Source organism: Bicyclus anynana, chromosome 27, assembly GCF_947172395.1.
Source record: "Bicyclus anynana chromosome 27, ilBicAnyn1.1, whole genome shotgun sequence".
NCBI classification, from domain to species: Eukaryota; Metazoa; Arthropoda; class Insecta; order Lepidoptera; family Nymphalidae; genus Bicyclus; species Bicyclus anynana.
The window spans coordinates 6,824,335-6,839,330 of NC_069109.1; the positions used below are offsets into that span (position 1 = coordinate 6,824,335).

Consider the following 14,996-nt stretch of genomic DNA (forward strand, 5'->3'; position numbering starts at 1 on the left):
TTTTTGTGTTTTTTTTATGTTTTTTGTATACATTATAATATTATTATAAAAATAAGTACTTACCTAGTAGTATATAGGTATCGGTTTTCACGACATTTTCAAAATGTAATCACAATTTTATTACGTGCAATAAAACCTAGCCTAGAAACATATAATATTGGTCTTAGAATGTGCCTTCGATAATATTCTAAAATGTTTTTCTATTACGAATGTATATTTATATTCGGTAAGATTTTTTGATTTATTCCCAAATTATTATTTTACTCACTGGACATTCATAATTTGTTTTTTTTTTATAATTATAGTTAATAATATGTAATGGTACTTTATATGGGATTGTAAATTCACATTTTGACATTGGAAATTCTTGGGCATAGTTATTTGAAGTAAATGATTATTAGAAATATATGCTTTATCTACGATCCATATTGGTCCCATATAAATGTCACAAAAATCGGTTCAGTAATTTTGTGTTAAAATCGAAAAAACTGAAATAAGAGTACGAAATTGCTCATACTGTGGCGTTTACGGTCAGAACAGAAAAATAAAACAAAAAAAACAGAAAACCAAAACATTTTTAACAAAAAAATTGAAGTTTTTCATTTTTTACAAAATAATTTAACTTCAATGATGCATTACACTAAAATAGCGAATAATAACATCGTACCTATGTGCCTCCGATTCCGGAGGGTGTGGGTTCGAATCCGGTCCGGAGCATGCACCTCCAACTTTTCAGTTGTGTGCATTTTAAGAAATTAAATATCACGTGTCTCAAACGGTGAAGGAAAACTTAGTGAGGAAACCTGCATACCAGAGAATTTTCTCAATTCTCTGCGTGTGTGAAGTCTGCCAATCCGCATTGGGCCAGCGTGGTGGACTATTGGCCTAAACCTACTCATTCTGAGAGGAGACTCGAGCTCAACAGTGAGCCGAAAAGTGATAACGACCTATGTCCTTTCGATTGAGCTTAAATATGACCATTAAAAAATATGGCATAACATGTTTGATGTTTGATGAAAATCGGTTTAAAAGTTGTGGGGGGTGAAAGTGGGGATGAACAACACAATGTATGCAAATATACTCGAGTGGGGTCTCAAATGAAAGCGCACTGAAAGAGAATATTGATGACTTGATCGATAGTATAATTAAAACCTTCGGGGTTTTTCAAAAATATCAATTTTATGTTATTAATAATGTATATTTTTATAGTTGTTTCATTTTGTAATGTGTCTGCAAAGGATTTTCTGCCTTCTCAACAAGTTGTTAAGGAGAAACAAGATTTGATAAAAATAATAAAAACTTTGAATAGTTTACACGAAAATGATAAAAATAAAAATGAAATGATTTCTGACGGTACGTAACTAATCTATAATATTATTACAAAGGGGAAAAATTTGATTGTTTGTTTGTTTGCATTGAATAGATTCCGAAACTACTGAACCGATTTGAAAAATTATTTTACTGTTGACATTTGTTTACACTATCTCCTAGTGCCTAATATATATATTTTTTTGTGAATATAAAAGCCGGCAAAATTGCTGGTGGTTCTGTAGTAAAATAGGCGTTAAACAGGCTCGTAATGACAATAAGTCACTTTTTATTGCTAGATGAAAGCGAATTAAGCGACTTGGAGAAAGAAAAGAAACTCCGAGAAATATTAAGACTGATTAAACAAAACTACAACGCAAAGAAACATTACAATTTACTGCGGAACCCTTCGCACGCCGGCGCTCGACTGTACTTCATACAGAACCCTGACGCTATAGAAGAATATAAAAATTATATAAAGGAGAAGAAAAGGTATGCATGTTTTACTAACAAACTAGCAGATAGCGCGCGGTTTAATCCGCGTAGTTCCCGTTCCCGTAGGAACACGGGGATGAAATATAGCATATAACATTTGGGGATATGTAGCTTCCCAACAGTGAAAGAATTTTCCAAATCGGTTCAGTAGTTTCAGAGCAATGCTCTTTATAATCTAAAGCACTATTAAAAATTAAAAAGAAAATCAACTCTTCCAGTGCGGGACATTTGAGTGCCCAAGCAACCGGTGGTCAGGGCTCCAGAGTGAGGAACCTCCTCACAATACGCGCCGTCTCAAGAGTCACTGCCTTCTGTATCCGACTCTTGATCCAACAGTTAAGCGAAAGCTTCTTAAGGTGTTGGTCGAAGCTTTTCGCTATAAGACTGAAACAACTATTGGAACAATAATAGTTGATTTAACATTCCACATGGCGGTAATCTCGTGAGCAAGGTCCAAGTATTTTGATACTTGTTCCTTCTCGGCTTTAACCAGATTATCGTCATGTGGAACAGTAATATCAACAATTATTGCACGACGCACTGACCGATCGACTAGCACTATATCAGGTCATCGATTGCCAAAGTGTAATAATTTTTCAGTATTTATGTTTTTTAACAGTCACGACTCAATAAAACGGAACATCAAAAACAGGCTGCAAGAACTCAGAAGAAAGGTTGTCTTCAGCGCTGAAGGTTTTCCTTTTATTTACTTTATTTTAATAACCAAAGATTTTATACTATCAAATATGCCACTAGCGCGTCGAAACTGAGGCGGACAATGTGGCTAATTGTCTTAATTTTATTTAGTCGCATTGTAAGATTTTAACAAATAATACCTATTATTGTCTACTGGTTGCGCCAGCGTTTAAACTCCATATTCTTTACCTATTCCTAAACCATATAAAACCTTAAATTCTCGTGAGACTCGTGATCAACAGTGAGACCAATATGGGTTGTTAATGATGATGATGATGATGAAGCTCACACAGGTATTCATCATCATCATCATCATCATATCAGTCGATGGAGTCCACTGCAGGACATAGGCCTTTTGTAGGGACTTCCAAACATCACGATACTGAGCCACCTGCATCCAGCGAATCCCTGCGACTCGCTTGATGTCGTCAGTCCACCTGGTGGGGGGTCGACCAACACTGCGCTTACTAGTGTGTGGTCGCCGTTCTAACACTTTGGGACCCCAACCTCCACCGGCTCTTCGAACTATGTGCCCCGACCATTGACACTTCAGCTTCGCAACTCGTTGAGCTATGTCGGTGACTTTAGTACTTCTGCGGATCTCCTCATTTCTGATTCGATCACGCAGAGATACTACTAACATAGCTCGTTCAATCGCCCGCTGTGTGACTTTGAGCCTTCTTATAAGGCCTACAGGCCAATAACTATTAAAATTGTTTCAGAAATTGACGATGAACCGCTGACCAAAATCAAACTCCCGAAAGATTCGTTGGAAATACATAATGAGAAAGTGCATAACATACGAGCGAATGACTTCAGAAGAGAAATAGATTGGGATGAGAAAAACGAACGGTATGAGAAAAACGTAGACTACGACTCAAAACTACACGAAAATGCTGATAATATCGGATCTGAAAAGAAATCTCTCAAACATTTAAACGCTAAAACTGATAAATACGATAAAAATGATAAATTCGATAAAGAAATTGATGATTACGATAAAAGTGATAGTAAATTTGAAATCAGAAAAGAAATAAAAAATCTAAAATTTGATAAAAAAATTTAATAATTTCGATAGGAGTGATGGTAAATTTGAAATTATGAATGAAATCAAAAGAACCAAAGAATTGAAAAGTAAAGAAACTAATAAATACACAACTAAAGAGTATTATAAAAGAAAAATTGTAAATGACAAACCAAAGTTTAAACCTATAGTTTACAGGAACCCTAAAGTAAATAAAGAAGAGAAGGGTTTATCACTTTATGCGCGCACTTCGATACCTTATGTTGGGAAGAAAGGAATATATGAAGATGAATAAAGATGTCTGTCTGTTTTTCTTTGTACTTTAATTATGTATTTAGTTTCTTACACAATCCTCATCGTTATCAACCCATATACGGGAATATTATACACTGTTCTCCTCTCAGTATGAGAGGTTTTAAGCTAATAGTCCACCACGCTAGCCCAATGTGGATTGGCAGACTTCACACACGCAGAGAATTAAGATAATTCTCTGGTATGCAGGTTTCCTCACGATGTTTTCCTTCACCGTTTGAGACACGTTATATTTAATTTCTTAACATTTCTTACCCAGACCACTTAGGCAAGTCAAAAACCAAAAGTAGTGTAAGCATTAGAACATCACTATGTCATATTTGGCACAACCTTGAAAAAGGTTCCAGCTCAGCATTGTGTTGCATGTACCAAGCAAATATTGGACTTATAGCCTCTGGGTTCGATCCCCGGCTGGGGTTCTTAATTGGTCCAAGTCTGGCTGGTGGGAGGCTAGTAACCACCCTACCGACAAAGACGTACCGCTAAGTAATTGCGATACGATGTCGTGTAGAAACCGAAAGGGGTGTGGATTTTCGTCCTCCTCCTAACAAGTTAGCCCGCTTCCATCTTAGATTGCATCATCAATTACTATCAGGTGAGATTGTAGTCAAGGGGTAACTTGTAAAGAATAAAAACAAAATAAAATAAGGTATTGAATTTCATTTTAACTGCAGCTTTACGACAAGCAAGAATATTTTACATATTTTGTATGAAGGCAGCTATGTCAAAAAATAAATATGTGATATTATACCCTTTTTGCATTTTATTAGGTGAGTATTTTTTATATATACATTATTTTAATATATACATTTTTTATATAACATGAAAAATACAGGTACTCTTGATCGTAAGTGGAAACCAATCGCCTATAGCAAAGTAACACTTGCAAATATGCATAACACAATCCTTATTTGACTGGCCTACAACGACGCTTTGAAAGTCCTTAGTAAAAAAATAAAAAGCAAACCGACTATTTTGGGCCACGCACACGCACATTACATAAAAAATTACTTAATATACTTTATTTTATAATAAATCAAAATCGAAAAATTTTGAAAGGAGCTGGTCCATATCAGGTCCACTCTTGTACCCCGTATCATTAAAATTAAAAAAATACAAGGATTTTATTAAAATTTATTAAAGTGAATAAATGTAACTAACTAAAAAGAAATAAATAAAATAAAAACCCAAGTTTTTGAGTTATATCAAGATGGCGCGCATAGAGCAACTATGACATGACAGTTGACAGCAAACGTCAAATCGATTAATGCATTGAAAACGTCATCTATCCGCCATTAATACCCCTAAGAATTAGATTAACACACTAATATTATAAAGGCGAAAGTTTGTGTGTATCTGTGAAAGTGTGTAAGTGTGTAAGTATGTTCGTTCCTCTTTAGAAGCGATTTAGCTGAAATTTGGAATGAAAACAGATTTTACTCTGGATTAACACACACTTTTCATCCCGGAAAAATCTATGGTTCCCGCGGGTTTTGTGAAAAACTGAATTCCACGCGGACAAAGTCGCGGGCGTCCGCTAGTTTTTAATAAATGACACTATTTTAGACGTTCATCAAATCACATTTAAGGGTCCACCCAACAATGTATAAAAAATGGTCGATCTCCTTTCCAGATCGTATAATTCGTAGGTATCATGAAAAACCCTTTGCACGTCATTGCCTATATCAGGAATCACTTGTTTCCAGCTCTAACTGTCTCCCGCTGCCGGAAGTATGACGTGGCTCAACAGGCCCAAGAGTTGTACGGAGAGGACCTTCACTTACTGCTGCAGAGGTTCCGGAGAACTCCGGAATACCTCACTATATTGAACGATCAAGTAAACCCTTCATCATATCAGCCGATGGACGTCCACTGCAGGACATAGTCCTTAGGCACTTCCAAACATCACGATACTGAGCCGCCTGCAGCCAGCGAATGTCTGCGACTCGCTTGATGTCGTCAGTCCACCTGGTGGGGGGTCGAATTTCATTATTGTAATGTATTTCATTACGCATATGTGCCGTAATGTAAAGTAAAACGCACATGTGCTGTAATCTTAGACCATTTAAATAACAGGACCTGCCTCGCTAACCGTTACCCCTCTGGCAAAGATCAAAAATCTATGATCTAACGCGTTTATAAAAACTGTTGCTATAGAATCGATGTTTCATTGTTGTAATCGTTTTCGTCGTGTAAACAGCTCCCTAAAAATGCCGGTTTGTGTAGTTAAATGGCATAAAAACGGTCAAAAACGTGCAGTTTAGTAAAAGATAGAGTAATGTTTCATTTGAAAGTATTTAAACCTTAATTTTATCAAATTATTAATAAAAACAATTTATAAAAAGAATCGATTCTTTTGACGAAACAGCATCGTCGATCAGTAATCGAATATTTTATGAATTTATCTGTGGATAGTCTAAGCAATGTGTTTGTTAGTATGCGTAAAAATTACACGTGTGTGTAGGTGCGAGTCAATTATGTAGTTGTGTGTAGTGTATGGACATAGAATATTTTTAATGGTGTTAAATATTTTCGATGTGTGAGTTTACCTCGTCCCCCTTAAAAAACGACAGACAATTTTGTTCGTGAATTTAAATGCGATGCATCTCCATTTTCTAATTCCTCTATGACTGTAATGTTATTTAAAACGTTTATCATCCGTCTAAAAACGGATGGTACTTTTTAAATGTGTTTAGTCTAAAACATCGTATGACATATTTACGTGCGCTTTGATAATAACAGCCTCTGCTTCCTGACTATAGCTCTCGCCTACGGCTCGAGCTTGCAATATCGCCTCGGCTGTAATTTTACTGTACTTACTGTACTTATATCATAACTAGAGGACGCCCGCGACTTCGTCCGCGTGAAAGTCAATGTAAACTTTCAAGTACCCCTACCCTACCCCTACCCTACCCTACCATACCCCTACCCTACTCTAATCCTAAATTACCCTAGCGGCATTTTTGGGTCTTTTATATGACTAATACATTCATACAACATACTGTAAAAGGCAAATCTTATCTCTGTAATATCCTCTTGATTATTAAGTAATTTATTTTGATAAGGATTTAAGTTTAGTTGAGTAAATCATGATGTAAACCTTAGTATATGATTTTAATAATTTATTAAAGTACAAAAGGTACTATATCTGCTAAAATATAGAAGATAGATATATGCTGTCGCGACACATTTGTAGAAAATTATGTGTTCTGAAAAGTTGTAGTACATTATTTTATTCTAACAACAATAGTTTTTGCAGCGCACGCCATAAAAACAAAACTTTTGTACACCTTGGGTTACATTATTGGAGTTTCAGGAAGGATCCCAATTTTTTTTTGAAAATACAATATAGCCTATAGCCTTCCTCGATAAATGGGCTATCCATCACTGAAAGTATTTTTCAAATCGGACCAATAGTTCCTGAGATTAGCGCGTTCAATCAAACAAACAAACAAACTCTTCAGCTTTATAATATTAGTATAGACTAGCTGACGCCGCGCGGTTACACCCGCGTGGTTCCCGTTCCCGTAGGAATATGGGGATAAAATATATCCTATAGCCTTCCTCGATAAATTGGCTATCCATCACTGAAAGAATTTTTCAAATCGGACCAATAGTTCCTGAGATTAGCGCGTTCAATCAAACAAACTCTTCAGCTTTATAATGTTAGTATAAATGTACTATTTCTTGCAGCTAGCAGGAATGCGCAATCGACTGACGTCAGTGAAAGATCACACAGTGTATGTATTCACTCTGAAACTGTACGATCGAGTCGTGAGCGAGCTAGGGCTCAACCAGACGAGTGCTCGCGCGGGAACGCATCGCTACAGACTAGAGTAAGTGTTGAGTAAGCACAGGTAGTACTTACTCTGCAGAGTAAGTATACTTACTCTGCAGAGTAAGTGTATACTTGTTCTACAAAATAAGTGTATACTTGCTCTACAGAGTAAGTGTACTTGCTCTGTGAAGTAAGTGTACTTGCTCTGTAGAGTAAATAAGGTATATTATAGCCTTATACCCTCACGGAATTAGAAACTACGCGGGTAAACCTATGTAGATCTGCTAGTATCTAGTAGATACATTTTCAGGGGAATATTCAGAAGACCGAAGCACATGGTGTTGAAACTTCGTGAGGATGACAAGATCTCGCCGCCCAACCTGCTGGACAAATACAAAAAACTGCGTTCCCCTCTCACTCTAGAGGAGAGGAACCGAATGGTGGACCTGGGGTACGAATATATTGGGTATGTACGAGTAAACAGAATAGGGATGATGACAGTTTTTTAAATTGTATTTAAATTAAGAGTATGCTAATAGTAAAGCAATTTTGTAAAAGTAACAGGGTATCTGCGATCATTACTTTCGGAGCTACAGGGATTTAAAGGGTCAGATTTGCGGCGCTGCCGCGGATCCCTGAAAAACGCCCCATACAAAATGGCACGAACTAATGACGTCGTAGGTAATGTAATGATCATTAGATTTGTATGTGCGTTCAAACAAAATTACTAATATCTTTGATATTTGTGCGTTTATGTTTATAGTTCATGTATTAAAAAATGTCACATTTAATGTGAGGAAGCTAAAACTGTTTGAATTTTCATCTAATTTTTCTGGATATTTTGTCTGGATATTTTGCAAATATCCAGACAATCTTTGCTTTTTATGTATATATTAGTTAACTTTGACCTTATTTACCCGAATGTATCATAAAAATCGGTATATTCAAACCTAGTCATCATCCCCATTGGGCAGTATTTCAATTACTTTTCAAACATTCTAAATTCATAAATTGTAAATTCTAAATAATTGAAAAACTCAAAATTTCAAATCAATTTATATCATTATAAGGCCAATAGGCTCTTAAAGCTCATTTTGATTTTCGGCACCGCCTTCAAATTGATCTATAGAAAGAGCACGATGTTATTTGTCACTTTGTAGACAAATGCATTTTTGCATTTTTGAAGTTGGTTAAATTTTTTTGTCAAAAAGATTTTATTTTTCTGTTTATATTTATCCCAACTTATTGACCGTGAACGCTACAGTATGGACATTCGTATTTCAGTTATTTTGATTTTAACACCAAATTACTAAACCGATTTTTGTAAAAATTAAATGAAGCCAATTTGGAAGTACACTTTTCCAAATAAAAAAATTATTTTCAAGATTGGTCAATAATTGACGAAATTATAAGGTAACAAACAAAAAACATACTCGTCCAATTGAGATCCTCTTCCTTTTTTTTAAGTCGGTTATTTTTTTTTAATCTGCCGAACCCGTCCTTTTAAATTTCGTTAAAGGAGATGGTTCAAAATTGTATGGAGCCCAGGATTGTACCCTAGCGGAAATATAAGAAGATATTTTTTTAACTACTTTTGATTATACAGATCTACGAATTTACTTCAATTCTTTCGAAATAATATTCATTATCTCCCAAGTATTGCAACATTAATATAGGTAATAATGGCGGATAGATGACGTTTTCAATGCAACAATCGATTTGACGTTTGCTGTCAATTGTCATGTCATGGTCGCTCTATGTGCGCCATCTTGATATAACTTTAAAAGTTGGGATTTTATTTCTTTTTATTTAGTTAGATTTATTCACTTTAATAAATTTTAATAAAATCCTGTGTCTGAGTGGACCTGAAATGGACCTTTTGTTTTTTAATCCGTCTACCAGGCGTGCTATCCACTCCATGCTGCAGAACATGTCCCCAGGGGACACTCTGCCCGTCTCTACCCGCATGCCCTTTGGGGGGAATCCCGGGAAGCATACCCCTCTGCATCAAGATCACGAGGTTTGTTACAATGAAAACTATTTATAGAGAGACGAATATCTTAGCATTCCATGGATTCACTGTGCTGATGCCGGGTCCGTGGTAGAGAGAAGTACTCCGAGCAGAGTCCCGGACTTGTGACTACTGGATGTAGGGTTAAGGAATTCCTTGACGATCGATCAACACTCCCCGTTCTCTGCTTATTAGCATGGAATGCTAAGATATTCGTCTCTCTAGTCTACGTATATTATAAAATGTCCTTGTTCTAATACGCATCTTCTACTGCAAATGATGATAATTATTTCAGGTTACTTCAGCAAGCACCGAACCCGAGACTATACCTCCCCACCACTCTACACACTCCGGTCGATTCATCTGAGACTACTCCAGCTCAACCGTACCTCGATGTGTTTCCAAATAAATTGTGTATTACAAAAATATTGAATTTTATTTATAGTCTGTAAGGACCCTCGTCCTTACTGTGACAGAAGCAAGTTACTGGCTCATCCCTACACTCATGACGCAACCTTTCAAACAAAATGTCAAAATATCATCTACCTACTAATAGATATCCATTATCCGGATGACATTTTTACGTATACACTTAATTTGTCAACTAAAGCACACTAAAGTCTATTTTTATAATGCAGAGACTAAAATGACAATTAGAAACGTCAAACGTAAATATAATGTGACCAGCTTTTAAAGAATATTGCTTTCCTAACGATAATGATTCGATTAAAATCGATAAAAAAATTACAATCATGTATAAGAAAATAAATAAATGTACAAAATGTAATTATGATATCAAAATTTGCACAAATCATATAATATAAAAGTAATTTACTTACGAAATTCAATTCTTACTTTCTTAAAATAATGACATTTCTGTCACTATCAATCTAATAACACTAGATACGAAGTCCGGAACTAGGCGGCGGCGGCGGTGCCTATGTAGTCAATGGACACAGGCTCGGCTAACTAACGACATGACGGTTAGTCGGAAGTCTGCCTTGGACTACCAAATGATTTAGTCGTCCTAAATATATAAGTACTATTCTAAATAATACTATTGTAAACAAAATCGTAGTGTTTATAGTTAGAAAATTATAATTATGCTATTAATATTATTAAAAAATTATATAATGGTAAAAAGTAATAAAAGAAAGAGAAACCTGCTTACCTGAGAATTTATTCTCCTGCTTACCTGAGAATTTATTCTCTGCTTATCTGAGAATTTATTCTCTTCCTGAGAATTTATTTATTTCCTGAGAATTTAGTCTGCCAATCCGCATTGGGCCAGCGTGGTGGACTTTGGGACCCCGACGTCCCAAGGTGCTGAAATCTTCGTCTGGCGACCCCACACTACAACCACCAACCAACCGATCGACCAACACTGCGCTTTGTATTGCGGGGTCGCCATTCCAGCACCTTGGTACCTCAACGGCCATCGGCTATTCGAACTATATGGCCCGCCCATTGCCACTTCAGCTTCGCAACTTGTTGAGCTATGTCGGTGACTTTGGTTCTTCTGCGGATCTCCTCATTTCTGATTCGATCACGCAGAGATACTCCTAACATAGCTCGTTCCATCGCCCGCTGTGTGTCTCTGAGCCTTCTTATGAGGCCCATAGTTAGCGACCAAGTCTCGGAACCATAGGTCATCACTGGCAACACGCACTGTTCGAAGACTTTACTCTCCCAAAACTCCCAGTGGTACTGGTAAGGACCCATTAAAAGGAGCCTAAGGAAAAAAAAACACCCATTATTATGTATTGTATCATCATCATCATCATCATTATCAACCCATATTCGGCTCACTACTGAGCTCGAGTCTCCTCTTACAATTAAAGGGGTTAGGCCAATAGTCCACCACGCTGGCCCAATGCGGATTGGCAGACTTCACACACGCAGAGAATTGAGAAAATTCTCTGGTGTGCAGGTTTCCTCACGATGTTTTCCTTCACCGTTTGAGACACGTGATATTTAATTTCTTAAAATGCACACAACTGAAAAGTTGGAGGTGCATGCTTCGTATCGGATTCGAACCCACACCCTCCGGAATCAGAGGCAGAGGTCGTATCCATTGGGCTATCACAGCTCTAGTATTGTATCATGGTATGTCATATATCGTCAACAATCAACATAACAAATAAATATAAACTTTCATTTATATAACACCTTGTTTCTCTCCATTATTTATTGCATTTACGTAAATAACAAGTACAGTGAACTTAAAGAGTTATTATGTATATGTTCAATAAGTTACTAACTTATTATGTATTGTCTTTAATCCAATCACACTTACTATCAATACATATATATGTAAATAAAATTGAAGTAACTGTCCGTGATTCGAAAATAAATGTATTTTTACAAGTGTTTACCTACAGCTATTAACACAATATTAAAACAATCCTAGATAGATGGGCATAGATTCGAATCCGGTCAGTGGCATGCACCTAGAACCTCGTTCATGTGCATTTAAAAAAAAATTAACTTTTTTTAAATGGTGAAGGAAAAACATCGTAAGGAAACCTGCATACCAGAGATTTTTCTTAATTCTCTGCGTGTTTTACAAAATATATTCTTTATAATCGTTATCAGCCTAATTAAATGGTCTATAAACAAGGAGCCAATCCTTGTAGGAGAGGATTATTGGACCCTCCACGCTGATTCAATGCGGGTTGGTGGGCCTAGCAACACTTTAACATGAGTCTCATAAAACAAACAGAGAAGCCTCATTAATGAAATAAACAAGCATTTGATACACAACAGATCTGTGTGTTTTGGCTGGAGGCTTCGGCCGTGGCTAGTTACCACCCTACCGACAAAGACTAGTTCCAGTACGATGTCGTGTAGAAACCGAAAGGGGTGTAGATTTTCATCCTCCTAACATGTTAGCCCGCTTCCATTTTAGATTGCATCATCACTTACCATCAGGTGAGATTGTAGTCAAGGGCTAACTTTTAAAGAATAAAAAAAACAAAAGCTTTAACAACGTAGACAAAGTCGTCAACAATCAACTATTTATTTATTTTTATTGTTTCATTTGTTAAAGCACGTACATACGTAAATACAAATACTAAGCAGCTGTGCAAATTACTTTTGATTTATATTTATTCAATTGTATTACTGCAATAATAGTTATTAATAGCAGACGCGTGGAAATTGTTGTAAACTTTTAACCCCTATTTCACCCCCTTCTATTTATATTTTCACATCAAATCAAATCAAATCAAAAATCATTTATTTCAAGTAGTCAGTTTACAAGCACTTTTGACACGTCAGTTGACTATTTGTAAAGATTCTACCACCGGTTCGGAAGGCAGGTTCTGCTGAGAAGATACCGGCAAGAAACTCAACAGTTGCTCTTTTGAAATGAAAAAGTCATACAGTATTATAATTTACAATTGATAACAATTACAATTTCTTATAGTTTTATTTCCTGTGTGAAGGTGGAAGCTGATCCAATGGCCTCCAAGCGCTACAAACCTATAACCCAAAACATGAAATATTTATATTAAAAAAACTAGAATCCCTTTTTAACCATTTAGGGGTAGAATATTAAAAAATCTTGAATGACATTTAATAATATTAAAAAAAATATTGAATAATATTGTTTTATTAAAAGTTACTGATGCGACGGTTCGTGTCGTACTGACTCGACAATGTATTCATTTTTGAATTTCGTATTTGGAACGGCTACGACACCGTCGTGTTCCGTGCGCTCCATCTGTATATAGATTAATCTAAAAAAAAATATATAAGTATATATATATATATATATATATATACTTTCGACGCGCTAGCCATTTGACTCCTAAATGGACGACCGGTCGACCAGCAATAGGCGAGCACAGTATCTGTTAAAGTCACAGTTGCTCTTTTAAAAAAATCATACAGTATTATAATTTACAATGGGGATGATGACTAGGTTTGAATATATTGATTTTTATAATACATTCTGGTAAATAAGGCTAACTAATTTATACATAAAAAGCAAAGATTGTCTGGATATTTGTAAAATAAAAGAGATAATAAAATTTCAAAATCTATTAAAAATCTTCTATCGTAATTAGATGAAAATTCATACAATTTTAGCTTCCTTACATTAAATGTGACATTTTTTTAATATATGAACTATAAACATAAACGCACAAATAACAAAGATATTAGTAATCTTGTTTGAACGCCCATACAAACCTAACGATCAGCGAGCCAACGACGTCACTAAATATGGGTCGTTTTTCAGGGATCCGCGGCAGCGCCGCAAATCTGACCCTTTAAATCCCTGTAGCTCCGAAAGTAATGATCGCAGATACCCTGTTACTTTTACAAAATTGCTTTACTATTAGCGTACTCTTAATTTATATACAATTTATCATCCCTATTTACAATTGATGACATCATTACAATTTCTTATAGTTTTACTTTTTGTGTGAAGGTGGAAGCTGATCCAATGGCCTCCAACTTTTATCTCATTTGTGTAAGGTGCTGTCAATTATAGTTCAGGTTTTAGCCGCAGGACTTATTTCATAAAAAAGACTCTACAAAACTCTCAGTGATCGAGACCGACTCACACTTGTCCAGTATTTTCAATGTTATGAACTGCTAATGAACGTTAGGTCGCTAGCATCTAACTGCGAGACAATATCAAAACTTCAGAAGCACTTGTTCAAACTATTCATAAGTTTCTATTCATAACTGAAATTGTTTTGTGATTGCAAAGTATAAAAACGATCTGAAAATGCATTTTCGACATCACAGTTTAACTGTACGAAGTGGATAATGGTTTCGACGAAGCTTTTAGTGCTGGCAGCTTTTGTGAGTATTTTCCAATTATTACTATTTATTTATTAATTTACTAGCGGACACGTGACTTCCTTTTCAACCCTTATTTCATCCCCTTCTATCAGACCTTCTATAGTAGAAATCTTATGAATATATTTGTGATAGGTATGGGATCCGAATACAAGCTAAAACTATATAAATTCATCTATACCTAGAATAAATGCAGAACCATGTTTGGTGAGGATAATTTATTTCTTTATTTTTTAAATCTTTACAAGTTAGCCCTTGACTACAATCTCACCTAATGGTAAGTGATAATGCAGTCTAAGATGGTAGCGTGTTAACTTGTTAGGAGGATGAAAATCCACACCCGTTTCGGTTTCTACACGACATCGTACCGGAACGCTTAATCGTTTGGAGGTACGTCTTTGCCGGTAGGGTGGTAACTAGCCACGGCCGAAGCCTCCCACCAGTCAGACCTGGACTAATTATGAAAATCTCAATCTACCTAGCCGGGGATCGAACCCAGGACCTCCGTTTAGTAAATCCACCGCGCATACCACTGCGCCACGGAGGCCGTCAAAACCATA

The 14,996-nt window shown here is 36.0% G+C and overlaps 1 protein-coding gene across 1 annotated transcript; it reads left to right on the forward strand.

Moving 5' to 3' along the window:
- The first annotated feature begins 7,930 nt into the window (after nucleotides 1-7,930).
- On the forward strand, nucleotides 7,931-10,013 carry LOC112046142 (uncharacterized). Its single transcript, XM_024082651.2, has 3 exons — nucleotides 7,931-8,079; nucleotides 9,516-9,633; nucleotides 9,920-10,013. Exons 1-3 carry the CDS (start codon nucleotides 7,949-7,951, stop codon nucleotides 9,989-9,991), a joined length of 321 nt encoding a protein of 106 aa, XP_023938419.2. The 5' UTR covers nucleotides 7,931-7,948; the 3' UTR covers nucleotides 9,992-10,013.
- The last annotated feature ends 4,983 nt before the right edge of the window (nucleotides 10,014-14,996 follow it).